The sequence below is a fragment of the Megascapheus bottae genome, chromosome X, assembly GCF_031878675.1.
Source record: "Megascapheus bottae isolate mThoBot1 chromosome X, mThoBot2.hap1, whole genome shotgun sequence".
Taxonomy (NCBI): domain Eukaryota; kingdom Metazoa; phylum Chordata; class Mammalia; order Rodentia; family Geomyidae; genus Megascapheus; species Megascapheus bottae.
In genome coordinates, this window is record NC_143547.1 from 46,933,432 (window position 1) to 46,959,134 (window position 25,703).

General features: G+C 39.5%; 1 protein-coding gene across 7 annotated transcripts in view; it reads left to right on the forward strand.

Annotated features, from left to right (window-relative positions):
* The window catches only part of Arhgef9 (Cdc42 guanine nucleotide exchange factor 9), a 299,679-nt gene that overhangs the window by 269,169 nt on the left and 4,807 nt on the right, over window positions 1-25,703 (forward strand). For all 7 annotated transcript variants that reach the window (XM_090326294.1, XM_090326296.1, XM_090326295.1 and 4 more), the window contains 3 exons: window positions 8,401-8,532; window positions 16,927-17,170; window positions 22,605-22,673. In XM_090326294.1, coding sequence (XP_090182420.1) covers window positions 8,401-8,532; window positions 16,927-17,170; window positions 22,605-22,673 — 445 coding nt within the window. The remainder of the gene's footprint in view (window positions 1-8,400; window positions 8,533-16,926; window positions 17,171-22,604; window positions 22,674-25,703) is intronic.

Genomic DNA, 25,703 nt, shown 5'->3' on the forward strand with positions numbered 1-25,703 from the left:
CGTTGTAGATACCCACAACTTCTTTGAACTCAGAAAGCAAGTGGCTGAAGTCATTTAAGGTTTCTTTCCTAGATAACTACTCAAAGAGCTAACTAATATTTCAAATTTTATCTCCCAGGCCCAAGTTTGTACATTTTGCTAGTTCATAGGCTAACAAAATCAAAATGAAAAATGTTAGACATGAGACCAAGGAAGAATATCAATCTTAAGTCCCGAGGTCACAGTATAGAGGTAGAGCCAACTCGCCTGGCATCCATAGCTTCAGCTCAGATGTATTTTTTGTATAGTTAGGAGATTGTATCTCTTAGCTGGGTAGGCACTGGTGGCTCGTGCACATAATCCTAGCTTTTCAGGAGGCAAAAATCTAAGAAACATGGTTAAAAGCCAGCCTATGCAGAAATGAGACTCATCTCAAATTAGCCTCTCAAAAACTGGAAGTAGTGCTGTGGTTCTAAGTGGTAGAACACTAGCCTTGAGCAAAAGAGCTGAGGAACAGTGCCCAATCTCAGTTCAAGCCCCACAGCTGGAAAAAAAACAAAAATAAAAAATAGAAAAACATATACAAAATTTCAGCCCAAGGCCAGGTGCAATGGTTCATGCCCGGAATCCTAGATACTCAGGAGGCTGAGATCTGAGGACTGAGGTTCAAAGCCAGCCTGGGCACTAAAGTCCATGAGACTCTTATCTCCAATTAACTCAGTTAACCACCAGAAAACAGGAAATGGTGCTATGGCTCACGCTGAAGAGCTCAGAGACAATGCCCAGGCCCAGAGTTCAAATCCCATGACAACAAGAACAAAAAAAAAAATTCAGTCCGTTCAAAGGTGGCTGTCGTTAGCCTTATAAATGCTTAACCAAGGCTCATACCAAAATTATCTTTTCGTCTATTCTGTTTCTCCTTAATAGCTGAAAAATACCGTAATTATGAATAGCTAACACATATTTGATCCCAATTGCAAGGTAATGTCCCCATGAAAGAACGATTCTTTGACATGCAGAGAAAGGACTTCATCTATACCAAGAAATCCTCTTGATGATAAGGAAAAGCCACACAAGCCTAAACTTACTAGAAAATCATGTATTCTCCTCTACTATCTTCTTTCTCCTGTCCAGTTGTGTGACCTAAGACAGGGATTATACCAAATGATTTCTAGCAAGCCCATTCTAAAATTGTAGATACTTAGCAGTCCTTTATCCCTCCTTGTTAGAGTTGTCTGTGAGAGAAAGTACCTAGCAGCAGTTGTTTTCCTATTCTCTGGAACATCACACCCATTCTTACTGCCTAATTGGGAAAGATGTCCTAATGCTTCCATATGCTCTGAGCTTCCAGTCCCTTCCAGAAGGGTCAAAGGGGACCAATAATAGTTTGAATTTTTTGAATTCCTACCCACAGGATTTCATTAATAGCAAACACTGTAGCACTGAGCTATGATCTAAAGACTAAGCATCTAAGAAGGCATTTTGTCTATGTTCTGGAGGGAAGGAGGTAGCCTAGGAAAACACAATTCACCCTATTTATTCTCATGCAAGCTTGCATGCCCCATGCACCTTGTTGATTGATGAAGAAAGAATTCTTTACCTTCCTTGGTGTCTCATTTTATCCATACAGCTACAGTGAAACCATAGACTTGGTGGCTTATAAACCACAGCAATCAGCAATCAGTTTCCCATGATTCCTAAAGACCTCGCCTCGCAATACTACCACACAGGGCATTAGGTTTAAACATGCGAATGGAGGTGGGGGGAGCAGCATGATTCCCTTTTTAGATTTTGTGATTGGTATGGAACTTGCTAGTTCCCAAGGGGTTGTCCTCTACAAAATTGTTCTTCCACTAAGGTTTGATGGGTACATTTCAATATGTCAGGATTGTAAAGCATCTATTACTCTGATTGCCACATCTAGTCATGAAGACATTTAGAATATCAAAATCACAAAGGCTTTTAGAGGACTCTCTGTACACCCCTGACCATGGTACACACACACACACACACACACACACACACACACACACACACACACTCATCCTCACTCACCACCTACATGTACCTTATAGTGGCAGTGGAAGACAGAAGTAGAGAGGGGCCTATGTAACCATGGTCACATAGCAAGCCAGTGACAGAATTTGGAATTGAATCTAGTCCTCTAATTCCCATATGTTGTTGTTGCTGTTTGTACTGTGCCCATACTCCTCCAACCTTCTTGAAGCAGCACAGTTTATGTCCTTTGTGCCACTGCAGTAACTTCTTGCAGTAAAGAGTGAGACTACTTTGGAGAGATTAAGATACAGGAATGATGGTGAGTATCCCAGAAAGCAACAAGGCATGGAATATATGGTATAATACCATTGATTCCCTGTTATAGGATCTCTGTGTATTCTATTTGCCCATGAAGTTGAACATTGAAAGAGAAATGGGAGAGGGAGGAAAGATGAAGAGGGAATAAGAAAAAGAGGGCTAAATTGCTGAGGGCTGCTATGGACAGGTGTTACAAATCAAACAGAAATAGTATCTTTTCCTATCTCTACCCTTTTGCCTACCAGATGTTTGAACAAATGGGGGAGATGTTCACATCTTCATGTTCATTTCAGTTTCATTTATCAAATGAAAAGCAAGTCAGGAAGAAACCTTCAGAACTTAATCTCCCTTGAAGAGGAAAAGGATGAAGTAGTGGCATGTAGGAATTTGGTGCTTGCCCCATAAATCAGAGCATATAGTTAGAGAAATGTGTTGTAGTATATCAGAACCGGACTCTTTTCTCATCCTTCTCGGTGAACATTGTGGTTCTCTGCCTAACTCCATATGCTATCTCTGCCTTCTTCTCTCCTATGGAGACTAGAGTTTATATTCTTCCAAAGCCATACTTCCCCCCACCATGACCTGTGAAAAATAAAGAGATAAATTACATTGTCACCCATACCTTTAAGTGATAAGAACAATAGAGGTGGGTAATGTGGGCTATGGTTATAATCCTAGCTACTCGGGAGGATGAGACATTTGTAGCCAGCCTGGGTAGGAAACCTGTGAAACCCAATTAAGCACTGAATGTGGAGCTTGGCTCAAGGGGTAGAGTACTAGCCTTGAGTAAAAAGCTAATAAACAGCACCCAGGCCTTGAGTTAAAGCCCAGTACCACCAAATTAGGTAAATACAAGTAGAATCATTTGTAGCAGCAGCAGTAAGAAGAACCTGTTCCTATAGATTGCCAGTTTGGGAAATTTTCCATTTCTAATCTCTCTGATACTGAGTTTTAGTTGAACTGTCTCTATCTACCCCTTATAGTCACTAAATCCATTTGAAAGGAAGGGAAAAGGAACATATCTCTTATAGATTCCTTTTTCTTCCTGAAGCTTTTTAGCAGGACTTTTAAGTTTATAACTCATATTTGGAAGCTTGATTGTGTAGGGTTATAATGTCCTCTTTGGGTACATCTCTCCTCCCAGTTTGATTATATAATACCCAAGGGCCTTTTCTAGTTTCCTGATTATTAATCCGAAAAAGTGAAAAAACACAAAAATCTAATGTGACAGAGGAGCAAAAGCATCTCCTTAAAAGCTAAGGTGACTCAATGAGATATGTGCCTGGGATTAGAAGGTCAAATGTAAGGCTGCAGAGATTTGTTATTTTCCTGCCCTTATGTTCAATGGGCAGGGTTGAAGAGTAAATTGATTGAAAAGGATGGAATTTCCTTTCTTCTTTCTCTGTATCTATTCAGACAATAGCCCCCACATCAGTCAGCCTGTAATTAGAATGAACTATCTTCGTGCAGAATAGGATGAATTAAAATTAATTAGAATGGGATATAGCCTCTCCTTTGAGACTTTGGCTTCAGAAAAAAAGCTGAATCAGCTGGGAAGAAAGCTCGAAGTAGTTTTTGGTTGCCACTATTCATCTACCACCTGTTGACCCATTGATTATATAGCTATTGATAGAATATCCAATCTGGGTCAGGCAAGGCTAAATTCTGAAAATATGTTACTAAATCTGACAAAATTTCACCATCACAAAATTTTAGATTCCAGCTGGGAAGATGAATAACAATGTAACTTCTTAATTTTATTAGTAGACTAGAGTGATGGGGATGCTGCCTGAGGAGGGAGATTTGAGAAAACTCCTGAAGAATCAGAGTATTCCAAGCAGAGGGAATACAGTAAAATCCAGGAAAGTGTACTCAAGGCCTTTGTATTGAGAATTGAGTGAGATGGGGACAGTAGTGGCAAATGAGGGCACAGAAGTAGTGGTGGTTAGATTATCTCCTAATAGGACTTCAGCTTTCAGTTTATATGGAGCCACTGGAGGCATTTGAGTAAATAATGACCTTACGAGACTTACATTTTGAGTTACTCCTCATTGTTGAGCCCTTGGGCAAACGTTGGGGACATTAAAATCATCTAGTGGAAGTAGATATGTTCCTACCAAAGGAAACAATGTAAACAAAATCCTGAGGGCCAAGTGCTACTCTAGAGGGCCTAGTTACTCTAAAGTCTAAGATCTGAAGATTCAAAGCCAGCCCAGGGAGAATAGTCTATGAGAGACTCTTGTCTCCAATTGACCAGCAAAAATCCAGAAGTAAAGGAGTGGCTCAAGTGGTAGAGCATGAGCTTTGAGTGGAAAAAAGCAAGTCCCTAAGCTCAAGCCCCAGTAGCAGCAAAAAAAGAAAGAAAAAAAGGAAAAAAGAAAGAAAGAAATGAAAAGAAAAGAAAAGAAAGAAAGAAAAAGAAAATTAAACCCTGCAGGAATGGAACAGAATGTAATGAGTTGTGGGAGACAAAGAGAAGGAATTGCAATTTGGAAGACAAAACAAAGGGATTAGTAACAAGGAAGAGTTGGAGCTCTGAACTATGAGAGGGTCCTTTGCCTCCCATGATTGAGTCAGCACTCTCAAGTACCAATATGGAATGGATCAAACAGAAGCTGTTAAGTTACTCCCAGTCTAATGAGAAAATGGGCTGGGAACATTTAAGCTACTTTCCAGTGACACAGAATGAGTTGATAACAAACACTAGACCCAAAAACCCAGCTCTTATGAAGCACTCTCCTCAGAAATCTTTCACAGCACGTTTTTTATTTATTCTTTTTATTGTAATAAATAGAAGGGTCACATTATATTCACCAGATAGAAGGTGCATTACTTCACATACATTGATACCCTTTCTCATGTTTTGGTCCCCATTTCCCTCTCCCACCCTCTCCCCTCATCTTGTTTCCCTCCCTTCCCTATCCTATTTCAAACAAATACATACATATACAATATACCAGATAACAAGGTAAGATACTGTAACAATACTCTGGTTTCTCTTCAGATCATATAAATCTTTCACCTTTCGCAGCACATGTTTGTTCCACAGGAGACAGAGCCATCATTGTAATACTGCTCGGTGATTTAAAACATAGGTGTTTGAGCCAGGTGCAGGTGGCTCACACCTGGAAAGCTAAGATCTGAAGATCGTGATTTGAAGCCATCCCAGGCAAGAAAGTCTGTGAAATTCTCATCTTATTTTTCTCTAGTCCCTGGTCTTGAACTCAAGGCCTGGGCACTGTCCTTGGACACTTTTTGCTCAAGGCTAACTCTCTGCCACTCAAGCCACAGTGCCACTCCAGCCTTTTCTGTGTATGTGCTACTGAGGAATCAAACCCAAGGTTTTGTCCATGGGAGGTGAGCACTCGACCAGTAGGCCACATTCCCAGCCCTACGAGATTCTTATGTTCAATTAACCACCAGAAAGCTGGAAGTGGCACTGTGGCTCAAAGTGGTAAGGCACTATCTGTGTGCAAAAAAAGCTCAGAGATAGTGCCCAGGCCTTTGAGTTCAAACCCGACAACCAAAATAAACTACAACAACAACAAAAAAACAACAACATGGGCCTTGGAGGTAATCTAATATGGGTTCTGTTCTTTTGAGCAAATTACTTCCCATTTCTGTATTGTTGATTCAAGGGATCATAACAATATTTCTCTTATCAGATTGTTGCATTAGCAGGAAACAAGATATATATACTACATAGGGGACAAAGTAATAATCACAAGAGTATCACATTTGTAGAGCTTATACTATGATTAGTACTTTCCTAATCATCTTATATATGTTAATTTAAGCATTTATTACAACTTTCAAAATGAGAAATGTTATATTGCTATGTTGATAAGGAAACTGAGACCCAGCTTGGTGAGCAGATAGATTTTGTTCCAGATTTTTTGCTTAGTTACATGTGGCAACAACTTAAGTTCTAGTCAAGATACCCCTATTTGGTACAGTGAGTAGACCACATAATACTGTGTTGTCTGCCTATTCTAACCGTCCTCAATTTAACAAAGATCTTTGAAAGTGAACACAGTGTCATATTCCTATAATCCCAGCACTCAGAAGCCAGGATGAGCGACATAGAAACTTGCAGTCCAGCTTGAAGTACATAGTGAGACCTTGCTTCAAGAAAGTCATCCTAACTGGGTGCCTATGGTTCATGTCTATACTTCTAGCTACTCAGGATGCTAATATTTGTGAACTGCAATTCAGAGCCAGCCTGATTTAGAAAGTTCATGAGACGCTTTATCTCTAACCACTGGTTTAGCAAAAAAGCTAAGAAACAGCACCTTGAGAGCAAGCCCCAGGACTGGCACAAAAACAGGAGGTCATCCTTGCCATCTATTTATATCATTAACCACCTTTTATGGGTTTCTATCATTTCATATACATTCAGATTACTCTGTGGCACATCATAGCCTGCTTCAGGGCCCTGAGTTTGGTAGACTGGTAATATTCTTCAATTTCCCATATTTCCAACAGGAAAGCCCAGCTCTATCCAAACCATGAAAAAGGTTTTCTCTCAGGGTCAGGCCTGCAAAAGTTCTGTCCTAGTTTGTTAGCTCCTCAAGATTGTTTACCTTGCTCTTGGTGATCCTGAAGCTGGGCCTGGAGTCAAAGCAGTATTTCTGAGCTTCTTTTGAGTCCTGTTATTAGCAAATCATTCCATGGAGCTCTCTTTTTCTTTCTAATCTCTTAGGCTAGAGAAAATGATATGTTTAAGAATACCATTTCCACCTGCTCCTCTCTTCAGCCTGGGCTATTTTCTGAAGAGCTGCAGGGACCTGTATTTCTAAGAACCTTGTCTTGAGACTTTAGGTATAACACTTGCATAGTGTAAGGGTATCAGTGAAGGCATGCATTTACTTAACAGCTGGGAGACAGCACTGTTCATCTAGTTACTCTCAGGTCTAGAATCAATCTAAGATTGTAAGATAACAATTGAGTACCCTCTCTGGAGCCACAGAGATTGGGGTTGAGTTATAGATCTGTGGCTACCTAGCTGGATGATGATGGCTTATCGGTTGAGCTTTCTGTATTTGGAATTGGTTAATGAATATCTACTTCCCAGGGCAGTTTGGGGGCCCATGTAGGGCAGAGTGAAAGCATCTGGCACAATATCTGACTCATATAAGTGCTCAGAAAAATACTTTGTTCATTGGGAACCACTGATGGGTCCTTGAACACTCACCCCTGCCCCTGGCTTTATTTTGGTTTGCCCTGTGTTCCATGGTCTCTGAGCACACCTGCCTCTATCTTATCCACTGAGAGTTAGTTACAAGCTCTCTGAATAGCAGATCAAGAAAGTGTATGGTACTAAAATTTCTATTTAATCAATAATAGCTTTTAGCTGGAATTGGGGCTTGAAATCAGATCCTTGTGATCTCACTTGTAGTTTTTGAAAAAGACTAGTGCTCAACCACTTCATCCACACTTTCACTTCTGGATTGTTGTAGGTTAATTTGGCATAAGAGTCTCTTGGCTTTAAACCAAGATCCTCAAATCTCAGCCTTCTGAGTAACTAGGACTATAGTCATGAGTAGCCAGCACTTGGATTAATCAATAATTTTTAATCAACTGGAGGGGGGAGAGAAAACAATTACAAAAGAATGAGTAGATCCTCTTTCTCTCCTTTTTCATCATCTTTTTTTTCCTCATTCTCCCAGTTTCCTTCTCATCCTGGAAGCAGAGACTTACATCATATGCTCAAGCTTAGTCCTCAAGTATTGGAAAGAAACTGAGAGACAAGAGTTTGAGAGTTTGGAGCAGAGAAAGAGAAGCATGGGGTGGGGAAGAGAGGAAGAGGAAGAGGGGAAGGAGGAGGAGAAAAGAGGGAAGGAGGAAGAAAGGGAAAAGAGAGCATACATGCAAGCTGTATCCCTTCTGGATGGTAGAATGTATTTGGCCTCTGAATAAGAATATAAGTCTTTCTGGGTATTGAGGCTGTAAAGCCTTTAGAGAATTTCTGGGAGTCACTTCATCCTCCTCCATCAGATACTACCTGGTCTCTTCCACCCCAGTCTATGCTTGGCATTGAGTGCCTCTATGTAAGCAATTGGACCCCCTGCCTGGCTGCCTCTTACCATCACATGTCCTTCCCAGGGTGATGACATCCTAGACAGGAGCTCTGAACTGATCTACACTGGAGAGATGGCTTGGATCTACCAGCCCTATGGCCGCAACCAACAGCGAGTTTTCTTCCTGTTTGACCACCAGATGGTCCTCTGCAAGAAGGTAACCCTGCCCTCTTCTCCCCTGAGGGAGGTTGACACTTCATAGGGCACCAGATCCTTCCTCTCCATTATCCTGTGTTTCCTAAAGAAGTTGACAAAAGCTGCTAAGATGAAAGCAGACAGGAATTTGGTAGTAATTCCATACCAGGAACACTGGTACAGGATGATTATCACAGGTAGTGAGCAATTAAACTGCAAAGTTGGCACATCTTGTCTTACTATCATTTTTTTTGCATTTGTACTCATGATTCTTGGGGTGCTCTTTCTCACTGCCTTCCACACAAACCTGATAGCTGGTTATTTTGTACCAGTTGTTAACGCTATTGTAACATTTGTGTCCCAGTTAGTAAATAGTAGCTTCTCTGAGCACTTTCCCTCATTTCCACCCTAATGACTGGCCACCTGGCCCCTCGTTGCCTTGGGAACCAACAATGGACCTACTTTGCCCAGACTGGTAGGTACCTTTATAGTACAAGATTTTCTCCTCATGTCTTTATTTCCTACACAATGTGCATCAATTTCCTGCAATTATCAACTATGCTCTGTTCACTGTCCCTTCCTTTTAAAGCATGTGGGGAAATAACTTGTGTTTGTCACTGATCCCTAGGTAATTCTGTAAATACTGGTTTGGGGCCATTTCTCCATGGTGAGAAGGGGGTAACATAGGCACAATCTTTCCTGAGACTTCCTGATGGGATTCTGTGTGCCCTACCTCTTTTGTTGGGATAGGAAGTTCAAACCCACCTTGTCCAGAAACCAGAGAGCAAGAATTTTGAATCAGAACTAGTAAACAAAGAGGAAGGAACCCATAAGTACATAGAATGACTTCAAATTCACTTAAAAGAAGTGAATTATCCAGTCCCTTTGTCATCTGTCTCACCCCTTGACGAAGTGGTCCCAAGGCATCATACACCAAGTTAAGCATTGTTACCTTTTCTGAGCTGCACCATGATCTACATATCTGTTTTAATTTCCCTGTTCTGTATGTATGCATTTGTATATAGGATAATTTGCATTAAATCTTGTATTTTCCTTTGATGATAGATTGAGGGAAGATTTTTTTTGACATTAGCTTCTGACTGCTGCAATGGTTAGAGATAAGAGCTCTGGAACAAATAGCCAGCTAGTTAATAAAGATAATAACCATTTGAGCCTGGAGTTAACCCTGAAAGAGAATGTGTGAATCTAGGACTCAAACACTAGTATTTCTTTTTAGTGCCCCCCAAAAAAAACACTCAACAAGAAAATACAATCAGAAGGCAGAAACTTTGAAGGTTAATTGGACAATTGAAGAAGTTCTCAGTATATCAGCCACATCACCAACAGGCATATCCCCATCCTACCTATTGTGGTATGTTCATGCTCAGAAAAAAATAGTCAAAGAACAATTAGAAACACAGTTTATTTAGGCTCCTATCCTACTCAAGACTGTTGAATCTGACTGATGACTTCTTTTAGCCATACATTTAGTAAAATGTGAAAGGGCTCTGGTAAGTAGTAGATGCAAGATATAATAGTACCAGAAGCAAGAATACAAAAACAGTAAGGCAAAGTATAGAATAAAGAAAAAGATGTACAGTGGGCTTGGTTTAGGAAACGAGAATAAGCAGAAAGCCAACATGGAATTAGAAAGTGACAAGAATAGCATTATGCATCCTAGAATTAATCAAACTTCATTTAAAACCTTCTCAAGACAGCTAAGCATAGTGTTTCATGCCTGTCATCCTAGCTAATTGGGAGGCTGAGATTAAGAACATCATGGTTTAATGCCAGGCCACACAAAAAAAGTTTGTGAACTATTGAGCAATAAATCATAAACTTTCTAGTCCAACAATACTGGGCTCAAATCCTGGCTCCAGCTTTCATTATATTATATTAAGCAAATGACTTTTCATTTTCTGTGCCTCAATTATATTATTTGTAAAGTGGGGAAAATAATTAGTTGGTGGTTGTTATGAGGAATAAATGAAATCAGTGAATATAAAATACCTATTAGGCTGCCTGGCAGGTATTAGGTGAGCATTAAGCTTGATCGTACCCTACTTTCAACAAAACAATAGACAACTTTATAAGTTAGCGAAGTCTTATCACTAAGTATACCAAAATCTAAAGTAGATAATTACCTGCCTGATATGGCAAGGAAAACATTGAAATATAGTACATACATAGCACTGAAGGCTCAGACTTATAATCCTAGCTATTCAGGAGGCTGAGATCTGAGGATCTCATTTAAAATCAGCAGGAAAGTTCTCAAGACCCTAATCACCAATTAAGCCAGAAATGGAGCTGTGGCTCAAGTGGTAGAGTAAAAAAATCTAAGGAACAATACCTAGGCCATGAGTTCAAGCCTCAGTACCAGTACCAAAAGAAAAGACATTCTGTTACCTGAACTCACATCCACTAAGTTCACATCCAACTGTTATGATTGCTTTATTTCTCAATTAGATAGGTCAAAACTTGCCCATTTTGTACATTGGTAGTTGGGATTCAATTTAGCTAATCAGAACCTCAGAACCCTCCCAACCATTTGTATATGTATGTGTGTGTGTGTGTGTGTGTGTGTGTGTGTGTGTGTGCTTAGTTTTTCAATGGCAGTCACAGTACACAGGAGAAAAACCAGTGACTTTAATTATGACAGCCTCTTTAACATTGGTTTTGTCTTCTCTTTCCTTGTTACTTTTCATTTGAGAAGTCTAGATAAGCCTTTTTCTTCTCTTCAAATCAATGTGTGCTTTCTGCTTCCACTTGTTTGTGTCTCATCTTATTGTTTAAGTTTTGCACACATGTTACTTTTTTCTGATAGAATTGCTTTGAACTTTTGATGCTTTGGGAGTATTTTTCCTCTTCCCCTTTCTCAGCCCTACCCCTTTCACTAATCTCTACTAATTCTCTAAAATAATTCTCTACTAATGTTCCTATAGGCACATAGTTGCCCATGCAGCATTTCCCAGCAACTTTCCCTTAGCTATGCCTGTTTGGACATGCTCATTGTCTGCCTATGTCCCAACTCCTCATGTAACAATACAGGACTGATAACTTGTTCCTGGTTCCATTTCTTAATGACTCGTGTGTGTAGTTACAGGATTGTTAGCTTTAAATTAATAAATACAAACACTTGTTCGTTAAATTTGTCATTTAAAATATGATGTAAAATCAACGTTAATAAATTCTTTAATAAAAAAAACAAAAAAATTATACCCAGTTTTAAAAATAATTAATAAATACAAAACACTGCAGATAGTACATGGTATACTATTTGTGCTATTTTAGTGTCCATTGATGTTATTATTTTTGACCATGAAGCATACTGTCTAGATGCTGGAATAGAGTAGTAACCAAGATAAACCCAGTCCTAGTCCCACATGCCTTCCCCAAGATCTTGAGGGAAAACTTGAGTAGCCTAAGATAGGGGTTAATATCCAGAATCCCCTCTAAAGTGAGAAGAAGGACCTTAGTGACAAATGAATTAGGCAGTCTTGAAAAGTTAGATTTTCTATGTGGTAAATTGTTTCATGTGTACAAGTTTCCTGTGGTATCTCACTAAAACACAAGAATATCTAATGAGACCAAATTTAAATTACTAGAAGCTGCCTACATTCTATAATGTCACAGCTGAGGATAAACTCCTTGATGGAGACACCAACTAGGACCTGATTATCTATCTTTGGATTGTCAAAACTTTCCTGGAGAAAGCATTAGCTCCTTCATATGGCCCAGCATGTATAAATAGAAAGGGAAAAAAAGGAGAAAAGTTAGCATCCTATTATGAGTGATAAACTCATTAGACAGGAAAGCTGTAATGATCTAAATAGCATCTCTTTTGGATATCTACCTACCATGTCGCTGTGAAAGTACTCAGACCACCATTAACATGTAACATAGGCAGCCTGATCCCAACAAAACTAGGCAACCAGGCGTCAAGGGAGCCTTATTTCCATACTATGATAGAACCCAGAGGTTTATTTGAGGCTTTCTCAACTTCCTGTCTCTGGATAATTTTTGAGTGGCACAGATCAAAGAAGGCAGAGTGCTGGGCACAGCCTAAATGAGTGGGTAGATAAAACTAAAAGCTGCAAGAGGCATGATGACTAAGTGTCAGATGTGTCATGTGTCAAAGTCTTTGTAGTTAGTGTAGGATTTAGAGGAGGAGAGCCTCGATAGCTTGAGCCAGAGTTATAATCAAGAGAATTTGACCAGAAAGACTACAAGGATTGAAATAGGAGATCTGATTGGGACACATTGTTGTGAACCCAAGTAAATGGGCTGGTTTGCAGGGAGTCAGTTAGCAAATAACACCCTCATACATAAAGAATGTATAGAATTTCCAAGTGGAAGAACACCAAATTAAGCAAAAAAAAAGTTCAAGCCATATGTTCAAGCCCCAGTAGTGGTGTACACACACACACACACACACACACACACACACACACACACAAACACACACACACACAACTTTTTACATGATGAAGAAAATTCTCTTTATTACATGGGTAATTGAACCTGAGAGAGTTATATAAAATACCTTGTTTGAGATAATACAGCTAGCTCTTAGTCCTCCATGTTGTTTCACTGGCCTGAGATGCCCTCTCTGACTGGACTTCCTAAGCATTAGATCATCTGTGATCATTTCTATTGCATCCCTATTCTTTGCTATGACTAATCAGATACTTCAAACTCGAATTCAACCATCTAAGGAGCTGCAAAAAGAAGACTTTTAATAACACATCACTCTATCCCTTTTCCCCTGCCACAGAAGCAAAAAAAGCACTCTAGTTCCTTGTCATCTTTACACATTTAAATACATGAGGGCTGCCAATTGATGTCTTAATGTAACTCAAAGATCATGCATATATTTTATATTTTTGAAAACTAATGAAATTCTGAAGGCAGGCAATGAGATACCAATTTGGTAAAGTGAGGAAAGAAGACTATAAACAGAAATCAGGAACATGTAGGTTGAGGATAGTAATATTTTTAGCCAGGTCTGCATGTACTATATTATGAATTTTAAGTTAGAACTCAAACCTTTCTGACATCAAGAGATTACAGCCAGGTGTCAGATGCCACTTGTAATCCTAGTTCTTCAGGAGGCTGAAATCTGAGGATTGTAGTTTGAAGCCAACCTAGGCAGAAGTGGAGCCACAGCTCAAGTGGCAGTGTGCCAGCCTTGAGCAAAAAAGCTAAGGTAAGGAGTATCACCCAGACACTGAGTTCAAGCCACAGCACCAGGACACAGAAACTTACATTCATCCATTTTGTCATCCTGTCCACTTTCATGCAGATGGATTAGCCTAACATGTCTTACAATTTGAACAATTATCCCCCAACAGTATTCCTGACACTTTGGAAGTCAGTATATGGGAACTACTCCAACCTAGGAGCTGGATGCTGGCGGTAGCCAAGGGAGCTGAGGTTGATGTTAGAGATACCCAAGGGATCACTCATCTGTATTCTCAGCTTATTTATATGCACAATTATTACATTAGGAAAAAGAACAATGAGATTCACACTTAGGTGTCTCAGTCTGGAGCTCTGAGATCAATAGAGCTATGTTGAGAATCTTTCCAAAACAAAAAAAAAATTCAAAAATCTTTCTTCAGTGGAGTATGCTTAACAAGGTAGGATTGGGAATGTTAATGGCCAAAGGTAGACCCTTCACAAGTATCCCAAAACTGAGAAGACATCTTTCTTAGATTATTTGGTACAATGGGAATTTGGCAGAGTGGGGTGGTTTGGGATGATTTTTTTTGTGGCAATACCAAAGTTTGAATCAAGGCTTGATATTTACTAGTCAGGCACTTTATTATTTGACCCACACATATGCCAGCCCTTTTTGTTTAGTTTTATTTTTTTTCAGGCTGAGTCTTGTATTTTTCCCTGGGGCCAGCTTCAGATTGTGACTTTCATGCTTGTATTCCCAATAGCCATGATGATAGCTACACGCTACCATTGCCTAGCTTATTTGTAGAGATAAGGGTCTTTCTAACTTTTTGCCTGGGCTGGCATCAAACTGTGATTCTCCTGATCTCTGTCTGCTGAGTAACTGGGACTACAAATATGAGCTACCAGGTTCGGTCATGGGAAATGGTTTTCATCATTCTGTATTATGTTAATTAGAATACAGCAAGTGTTTCTATTAGGTTGACTGAAAGATGAAGATAAAAGCAAAAGAGAATGAGTTAGTCAGAAAGGGTCCTGGCTACTAATAAAGGGCGTCTGTCAGGATGGATCTCACAGTGGTTTTCCTAAGCCATATCACATTTCACAGCAGTAGAAGATGAATAATAGGGGCTAAAAGGTCATTCAGAAAAGGTTTATCAGTTCTGACATCTCGCAAACCCATACACCACTGCCTCCCTCCCTTTGCTTACTTTTGTTACTTAGGAAATATTCAAAGAGGCGATGAGGGCCGGGAGTTTGGCCTAGTGGCAGAGTGCTTACCAGAATGCACAAAGACCCAGGTTCAATTCCTTGGTACCACATACATCGAAAAAAGCCAGAAGTGGTGCTGAGGCCCAAGTGGTAGAACTCTAACCTTGAGAAAGTCCAAGGACAGTGCTCAGGCCCTGAGCTCAAGCCCAGGACTAGACTGGCCAAAATAAATAAATAAATAAATAAATAAGAGGCGATGAGCATTCATGTATTTACTAACCAACTTAAGAGCTAATATATTACAAATGCAGACTTGTTGCACCTTCCCTCTCATCTGTTTTCCTTCTTTATCTTCCCTGACTTCTTTCCTTACCTCTTCCCCATTTCCTGCTTTGTACCATATATTGCATCATGTATTTATGATTTTTTTACTTAGTATATGTATGTATAAACAGTAGGTGGTATTGTTTTGTATGTTTTTAAAAGGAACCAGTACAAATGAAATAAACTACACAGACAAGAAACTATAAGAATGATAAACATGAGATTTAAGATGGGGGTTGCCTTTAGAGTTACAGTATAGCTTTTACATTTGGATAGAGAGTTTAACAGTATTTGTTATATCATTAAAGGTATAACTAAGGAAGCAAAATAATAAGAGCACTGTATATGGACTCACTGTAAACCTTTCATTAATTAGAATTAGGATTGACACAATTCTGTGTACATAAGCAAAACGGCAATAACAAGTAAGCAGCATACTGTTTGTACATTTCTGTAATTTTCATATAAAAACATTTTTGAAATCAGTCTATGTTAATATATGAACCTCTTTGTGATTCACTGTTTTTATGGTACCCATGCTGGGTGAGGCTTGATCTCAGGGCCTAAGTACTGTCCCTTGGAATTTTTGTTGAAGGCTAGTGCTTTACTACTTGATCCACATCTCAACTTTTCACTTTTTTGTCAGTTAATTGCAGGTAAGAGTCCTCCAGACTTTTCTTCTTGGACTTGCTTTGAACCGTGATCTTTATATCGTTGCCTCCTGAGAAGTTAGGATTACAGGCATGAGACACTAGTGTTCAGGTCTTGATTTACCATTGTCTTGCTTTTTTAAAAATTTATTTTTATTTCTTTAGCCAGTCCTGGGCTTGAGCTCAGGGCCTGAGCACTGTCCTTGGACTTTCTCAAGGCTAGAGCTCTACCACTTGAGCCTCAGCACCACTTCCGGCTTTTTTTTCCTGTGTATGTGGTACTGAAGAATCAAACCCGGGTTGTCAGGCATGCTAGGCAAGCACTCTATCACTAGGCCAAACTCCCGGCCCCTGCTTTTTTTTTAACTGCCAAATTACTCTTTTAGAAAAGACTAATTTCTAAAACTCCAGAGTGTTAAGTATTTGACACAGATAATCCTCCCAGCAGTCTGCTGCTAACTAGCCAGTCTTAGTACTCAGCCCTGAAATCTTCTGATTTCTCTTTTATTTTCAGGGCCTGGTCACTGTCCCTGAGCTTCTTTTTGCTCAAGACTAACACTCTACTACTTGAGCCACAGCACCACTTCTGGCTTTTTTCCCCTCTTATGAGGTACTGAGGAATTGAACCCAGAACTTTTATCACTCTACCACTAAGCCACATTCCTAGCCCCTCTTCTGATATCTTGATCTCACTGACCTGATTGGATATCTTAGCATAGTGCAGAAAGCAAGTGAGCTCATTTTATGCTCCAGTGATTTAGAAGAAGAAACACCCACACTGTTGGTCCTTTTGTAGTATACCACTTTCTGAATCCCACCAGCAGTCTTGCAAACATGCTGAAAGTTTGCTGTTTAAATCTGAGATAGTCTTGGATGTGGGATATCCCTGGGTCATATATCTAACCAATTTCTCAATGTCAGATTGCTAATCTACTTGCACAAACTTAGAACATAGCAGTTTCCATTTGTATTGCAAAACAATGACAGCTGTCCTGATACCCACTTTGCATGTACCTCTAGTTTAAAACCTTCTCTTCCTTCCCACCTAGGACCTAATCCGGAGAGACATCCTTTACTACAAAGGCCGCATTGACATGGATAAATATGAGGTGGTTGACATTGAAGATGGCAGAGATGATGACTTTAATGTCAGCATGAAGAATGCTTTCAAGCTTCACAACAAGGAGACAGAAGAGGTACATCTGTTTTTTGCCAAGAAGCTGGAAGAGAAAATACGTTGGCTCAGGGCTTTCAGAGAAGAAAGGAAAATGGTACAGGAAGATGAAAAAATTGGTAAGTTACCTGAGAGGGTAAAGATAATTATGAAAAGCACAATAGATTTTAATTGTCATATTCCTAGATTCAAAGAGAACTCTCTTGGTGGTTTCTTACTATTAGGTTTTTTTTAATCCCAGTTGTTTCCACAGTCAAGTATAGGTGGGAATTATAGATTGGACTCTTCTAAAATCTCATTACCAAATAGGAATATAGCAATGAAAACCACTCTCAGACTTAATTTTCCCAAGCATGTATTTATTAGCAAACACATAAATAAGCCTAACCTCTTCTAAAATCTCCATGAAGTCTCAGCTCTGTCTTGGCATACATGACATTACCCTCTGTGCAATGGCTCATCAGGACAAATTTAGTAAAATTATAATAACAAAATTCAGATAAGAGCTGGGCACATTGGCTCAAGCCTGTAATCCTAGCTACTCAGGAGGCTGAGATCTGAGCATCACGGTTAAAAGCCAGCCCAGGCACTAAAGACAGACTCTTTTTGTTGTTGTTGTTGTTGTTGTTGTTGTTTTGCCAGTCCTGGGCTTGAGCTCAGGGCCTGAGCACATTCCTAGGACTTTCTCAAGGCTAGAGCTCTACCACTTGAGCCTCAGCACCACTTCGGGCTTTTTTCTATGTATGTGGTGCCAAGGAATTGAACCCAGGTCTTCCTGCATGCTAGGCAGGCACTCTACCACTAGGCCAAACTCCCGGACCCGAAGACAGACTCTTTCTTCAATTAACCACTAGAAAGCCAGAAGTGGCACTGTGCCTTCAGGGTTTGAGCAGTAGCCTTCAGCTGGAGAGCTCAGGGATAGTACACTGGCCCAGATTTCAAGCCATATGACTGACAAAAAAAATTCAGATTAAGTTTCCTCTTTCTGAGTTCTGGAGAAGTGCTCTATTACTGAGCTAACGTTCCCTAGTCCTCAGCTAACTTCCTTTTATTTCACTGTTATTTGTTTTATTATCTTTTAATTATTTTGCCAATACTGGGTCTTGAATCTTATGCTCTGGCCTAGCTTTTTTGCTCAAGGATGATTTTCTATCACTTGAGTCATACCTCCACTTATCATCTTTTTTGATGGTTAATTAGAGATAGGAGTCTCAAGGACTTTACTGCCTGAGCTGGCTTTGAAACATGATCCTTAGATCTCAACCTCCTGAATAGCTAGGTTTAAAAATGTGATACTCCAGCTCCTGGCTCTCAGCTAATCTTCTAGTCAGAATCTGACAACACAGAATTGAAGAGGACTAAGGTAAAGGACCTATTCTTTTTTCATATATTTTATTGTAATTAATAGAAGGGTTACATTATATATGCCAGATAGACAGTGCATTATTTCATATACATTGATACCCTTTCACATGTCTTGGTCCCCACTTCCCTCCCTCCACCCTTACCCCTCATCTTGTTTTCACCTCTTCCCTATCTGACTTCAAATAACCAAACAAGCATATATACAATATATCAGATAACTAGGAGAAATACTGTAACAATATGAAATAACCAAGTGACAGCAAAAGAGATGAGAGATAACATAGTACATTAAGAACAGCAATCACTCATTATATGGCTTTTGTTTCTATCTCCTGGAGGTCCTTTCATTTAGCATCATTCTATATGGCCTTATGAATCTACGTTTTGCTCTATACTAAATCTCTGCTAGGAGAGCCCAAGGTTTCTACTGATTATGAAAAATGAGGGAAAACCATTGAGCCTACGTTTCTTTGGGTCTGGCTTACTTCACTTAATATGATTTTTTTCCAAGTCTTTCCATTTCCTTACAAATGGGGCAATGTCGTTCTTTCTGACAGCAGCATAGAATTCCATTGTGTATAAATACATCTTGTTGATCCACTCATCAACTGAAGGGCATCTGGGTTGGTTCCATATCTTTGCTATGGTGAATAGTGCTGCAATGAACATCATTGTGCTAGTGGATTTAATATGTCTAAAGGACCTATTCTTAATCACAAGTTTCAGGCCTCCTTCTAAAGGAAATAAATAGATTGTGGAACTCACTAAAATCTTACATTAAGTTATTGTGAAATACAAACTATATGTAGAAATATTTCTGGCTAAGCCGGGCACAATGGCTCACGCCTATAATCCTAGCTACTCAGGAGGGCAAGATCTGAAAACTGGGGTTCAAAGCCAGGCCAGGAACTAAAATCCAAGAGACTCTTATCTCCAATGAACTACTAGAAAACTGGAAGTGGCACTGTGGCTCCAGGGGTGAGGAATTGGCCTTGAGCTGAAGAGCTCAGGGACAGCGCTCAGGCCAAGTTCAAGCCACACAACTGACAAGTGTGTGTGTGTGTGTGTGTGTGTGTGTGTGTGTGTGTGTGTGTGTGTGTGCATGTATCTCTAGATAGATAGATAGATAGATAGATAGATAGATAGATAGATAGATTGATTTCTGGCTGATAAATATTTTGAATAACTTTTTTTTGGCTTGTCCTAGGGCTTGAAATCTGGGCTTGGGAACTGTCCCTGAACTCCTTTTGTGCAAGGCTAGCACTCTAACACTTTGAGCCACAGCGCTACTTCCGGTGTTCTGATGGTTAATTGGAGATAAAAGCCTCATGTGCTTTCCTGCCCAGGCTGGCTGAGAACTGTGATCCTCAGAAATCTGTCTCCTGATTAGCTGGGATTGCAGATATGAACTACTGGAACCCAGATTCTTTTTCTTCCTTTTTTTGCCAGTCCTGGAGCTTAAACTCAGGGCCTGAGCTCTGTCCTTGGGCTTTCTCAAGGCTAGAGATCTACCACTTGAGCCATAGCACCATTTTCAGCTTTTTTCTATGTATGTAGTACCAAGGAATCAAACCGGGTCTTCATGAATGCTAGGCAAGCACTCTACCACTAGGCCAAACTCCCAGCCAGCAGAGATTCTTGAATAACATTTTGCCAAAAAAAAATATTACTGATGTGTGTTAGACTAATAAGGTCTTCTCCATGAAGATGGTTGAAATGTTGATAGTTTTGGCCTCTAACCAAATCACTCTGGATGATGTATTTTAGATAGTAAATAAATTCCTATAAACCATAGATTTAAATGATTTTAACATCTGTATCATGTTCTGTTTGGATCTATTTTAAATTTTGCAAAACACACCAAATCTAAAACCATGACCATTTGTATGATTTAGATTCACAATAAAACATCCATTATGGTTTGAAACAGATTGTTCCTCTTTTGCTTAGAGACATAGCTAAGAGAAATGCTTTTCTCTTAATTTTAATTTTTAATGTTTCTTTTTTATTTTTATTGTCTTTAAGTAGTTATACAAATGAGTTTAAATTCAACATGTCACCCCTTCATCATGCTCCTCCTTCTCTCCCAACTCCACTCACACCCCCATTTACCTAATTCTATTTTCATATAAGTACATTGTATGTTATGACTGCATTTGCCCACCCTTCATCTTCCCATTTGCCTGCCCCTCTCCCCTTGCCCTCCTACCAAGACAAATTATGATGGGTATAGCTTTGTAACTTATAAAGTGTATCTGGTATCTTGCTCATGGTCCTATTTCTGTCATTAAAATATCAAGCAGTTACCTTATTTTCCAGTACTGTGCTTGAACTCAGTGCCTAGGCACTGTCTTTGGACTTTCTCAAGGCTAGCACTCTACCACTTGAGCCACAGCACCACTTCCGACTTTTTCTGTGTATGTGGTACTGAGGAATTGATCTCAGGGCTTCGTGCAAGCTAGGCAAGCACTCTACCACTAGGCCACTGCTCCCACTCCAGCAGTTACCTTTTATGATTCCCTAAGAAGATACATAGTTTCTGTTCCCTCCCCACATACACACACACTCCTTATGGAATGAATTGTACCGTAAAATGCTGGTGTGTTTAAGTCCTCAAGGAAAAATGGACCCTCCCTTTGTATACTATTGCAGACAGGTTCTTTTATCCTTCCATATTGGAAATTGACATACCCATGAGGCAAATATGGAAATCCAGAAAGCCCAATAAATCTGGAGTCTCCTCAGAGCCTGGAGAGATTACACACTGAAGTCACCTTTGGAATTTCATTAGAATCAAAATGCTTTCAGTATATGGACATTGAGACATAATATGGCACGATAGAAAGAAGTGTAGAGATCATTCTCCCAGTGGGAAATATCAGTAGGGTCTCTTTAGACTATTACAGTTATTAAAGTAATGGTCCTACTGTACAATCTGAATCAATTACAAGAGCCTCCTTATTCCCTCTGCCTCCAGCTCAATGTCTCCCCTAAAATGCCCTAATAATCTGTGGTTTAAAAAAAAATCTGATTCTAACAGAAAATTTTCCATGAATTATGTCATTTTGTTTTACAAATGTGAGTTCTAAGGAGTTTTTTAGTCTGATTAAAACAGTAAATCATCTTCACTGTAAGAAATCCGTAAATCATTTTACTACATTAAAAGTAAAACAACTCACATTAACATACAAGACCTTTATAACATTTTAATATATGTCCCTCTCATCATTTTCTCTAATATTTATTTATCAAAACCAAGTTGCTAAATCTTTGTCTTTCTTCCTTCACTGCTCCTCCATGGTGCACAGATATAATTTTGTATACTCCTTTACTTTTCACATTATATCCAATTAACCAGCAAAAAGAGAGAACTGGAGGCATGTGTCAAGTAGTAGAGCATGAGTTATGAACAAAAAAATGTAATGGTGTGAGGCTCTAAATTCAATACTGGAGTACTAAAGTACTAGAGGCAGAGGTTGGGTGATTGAGATTCAAGGCCAGTCCAGGCAGAAAAAGTCACACGTATAGGCATGTACCTATTATACCAACTATTCCACCTCTGAGGGAAAACATAATGGCTGGGAACAGTAGAGTTTGCCTGTGGTACCCAGAAACCCAGGAAAGTATAAATAAGAGGTCAGTAGCTCATTCATAAAGTGAGATGCTACTGCTGAAATAACAACCATCATAAATCGGGGCCGGTGATTTGAGTGGTAGAGTACAGGCCTAGCAAATGTGACATCCAGATTTCAATCCTCACTACCACCAAAAAAAGCCTATAAATATATGAAAAAGGAAGTGTAAATCAAGACCACCATGTGCTATCCCTTCACACCAATTTGAATAATTATTATCAAAAAGAAGACTGACAAATACTCAAAAACAGAGAGGAAGAGAACTCTTACATACTGCCATTTTGTAAAACGATATGAAGGTTCCTTAAAAACTAAAAACAGAACTGTCTTACAATCCAGCATTCACCCTACAGAGTGGATTTATATTCAGAGAAAATGTAAGTAATGGTTCAAGTTTTTAATACATCTCCTTAGTGAAATTCCTGGAAAGGAATGACTGGACCAAAGACCTTTCTGCATTTCAAAACTTTTCATGAAAGAAAAGCTATGATGATTTATACATTCAAGAAAGATACATTTCTCCTGACAGTCTTAAATCTGTTTTCTTTTGTAGGCTTTGAGATTTCTGAAAACCAGAAGAGGCAGGCTGCCATGACTGTAAGAAAAGTCCCTAAACAAAAAGGTATTTCTTCCCTTCACTCCTACTTATTGCATGTGTGAGGTTCCTTTTTGCATACTGGGATTGTACTTGGAGTGCTAGAATTCTACTTTGAGTGCTAGGGTGGTTTCCAAATGCTCAGGTGTCACTGAAAATAGATTACAAATGATCCCAAAGGCTGAAGATTCAGGGAAAAAAAATGATATAAGATAGATATATCCAAAGATAAATCATTACCTACATTTTTTTGTCTTTAGCTTTGCTATGACATGAACGTTTGCTCCATCTGTTGCCGGTGGCTCACACCCTAATCCTAGCTTCTCAGGAGGCTGAGATTTGAGGATTGCAATTTGAAGCCAGACTGGGCAGGAAAATCCATGAGAATCTTATTTCCAATTAGCCAAGAAAAGGCCAGAAGTGGAGGATGGCTCAAGTGATAGTCTTTAGCAAAAAGGCTCAGGAATAGTGCCTAGGCCCTGATTTCAAGCTCCAGGACTGGCACCAAAAAATGAGAACGTTTTAAAGACATATTGGCAATAATAAACATGTAGAATTCATTTAATAAGTATGAGTATATGTGTTTTGGGGGTCAGGAGTTTGGCCTAGTTGGTAGAGTGCTTGCCTAGCATGCAGGAAGAACCAGGTTTGATTCCTTGGTACCACATATACAGAAAAAGCTGGAAGTGGTGCTGTGGCTCAAGTTGTAGAGCCCTAGCCTTGAGAAAGCCCAAGGACAGTGCTCAAGTCCTGAGTTCAAGCCCCAGGACTGGCAAAAAATATGTTTTCTGCTTTCTTGCTTTGGCCTGGGGGCACTTAACAAATCAGAAGTCCCCAAACAGAATGGACAACCTCAAACTGAACCAAGATAGAAGATTTACATAATCTCTATCTTCCTCTATACCATAAACTGAAAAACTTAAAAGTGAGAATATATAGAGAATCAATTTAAATGTGAAATATAGCTTTGCTTTTTCATGTACCCAAACAGAAATAAAATACTCTGCTAAGCACAAAGAAAGTGTTCCCTTTTGCTTATTATAGTATCTATTCAATATAAATGTCTCTGTAAAAGTTCATCTTTATGTTAACCCTGAGAAGATGGACAAGACTACCTTATTTCCAGATAGAGAAGCTCAAGGTCTTCTAGGTGAAACAATTCAAAATTGAATCAGCTTGACTCGAGTCCCCTGCTTTCTGCCTTCCATATCAAGTTTCTGTTGATGTCTCTAGGGAAAGAAGCGCTTATTTTACTGATTCACCAATTACTGACAGCTGTTTCTATTACTGACAGCTAGCGTCACTAATCCCCAGGGGTTAGCTATCTTAATGAGAACTCACTTTCCCTGTACCCTTCCTTCTGCTTTTTCAGTAGGCTCTCTGGTTCTGAATGAGTCACCATACAAAATGATCAGATTCAAGTTGCCTGAATTCTCACAGCCACATAAAGTAACCCTTAATTATTTCCAATGATTCTCACTTTGATTGAAGAGGGTGAGTGCCTGTGAATAGCCAGTTCTTAATTAAACAGCCTACCTAGCTGGACCCTTCTGATTGGAAATGCCTTTCTTTCAATTACTTCTTGCTCTTTAGAAGTCTTCATCAGATCATGCATCATCATGAAAATGTGATTCCCCTTAGGAAGGGAATTAAGGCAACTATCTGTCATCTTCTTTGGAGGTGAAAATGTAAGTGATAGCTTTAGAGGCAGTAATCTAGAATGTTGTAAGCAAGTATATGATATAGATTAACAGAAAAACTGTGTGAGGGAATAGCCCTTTCTTTAGATAGACATGTAAGCAAAAAAAAAAAACACCACCAACAACAAAAAAACTCCTTCCAGGTGTTGGTAGCTCACACCTGTAATCCTAGCTACTCAGGAGTCTGACGTTCAAAGCCAGCCTGGGCAAGGAAGTCCATGAGACTCTCATCTGCAGCTAAGCATCCAAAAATCCAGAAGTAGAGCTATGGCTCAAGTAGTATAGCACTAGTCTTGTGCAAAAAAAGCTCAGGGAAAGGTGCCTAGGCCCTGAATCCAAGCCCCAGGACAGGTACATGTGTGTATGCATACACACACACACACACACACACACACACACACACACACACACACACACACAGCCCCAGGCACCTACAAGTCCTCTGACAGCAAATAAGATAATATGCCAGCAGCCTCCCTTTACCCCGTAGAGAATGTCACCTCCTGACCTTCTCTCACTTTGATTTTTTTCTCCTGTCTCTATTCTACTGGCTTCCATGGTAACATGATAATCTTTAAGCCCTGCCAGTTTCCCTTAAAAAATTGGAATGGTTGGTTTTTTCACTGAGAACACTCCAAAGGAATCACAACAGAGCAACCAACCAGAAGTTAGTCCTACTAACCCATACCAAGCCTTCCTCACCCAGTCTAATTTCCAGGCTCTCCTTCTAAACCTTCGCTTGTTTCCACTGTCTAAACAGTGATTTGCCCATAAAGCTTTTTAATTTTAAAAGCAGTCTTTAAACAAAGTCATCTAGTCTTTTGTATTTTTTTTTGGTTTTGGTTTTTTTTTCTTTACTAGTCCTAGGCTTGAGCTCAGGGCCTGAGCACTGTCCTTGGGCTTCTCAAGGCTAGAGCTCTACCACCTGAGCCACAGCACCATTTCCAGCTTTTTTCTATGTATGTGGTACCAAGGACTCGAACCCAGGTCTTTGTGCATGCTAGGCGAGCACTCTACCACTAGGCCAAACTCCTGGCCCCAAAGTCATCTAGTTTTAAGCTTCCCCATGTTCCTATGAATTTCCTCCCAAATTTCTTTTTCTGGTCTTCAAGATTTCCCCCAATCTAAGGCTGTGGTGAGTTACATATTCCTGAGACTTAACATGAAAGCAATTGCCAACTTCATAATTGAAGTATACATGGGAAGAACATGGAATAGTACTTTCTGATACCCATGAGAAATAGCTTTCCTTAACTCTCCTTAGAAATTATAAAGCATTAAGAATTCTCCAGCACAGATGTCATTAAATGGGTAATTATTCTAATGTTCCCTTCTAATACCATCTGTAACATGAAGG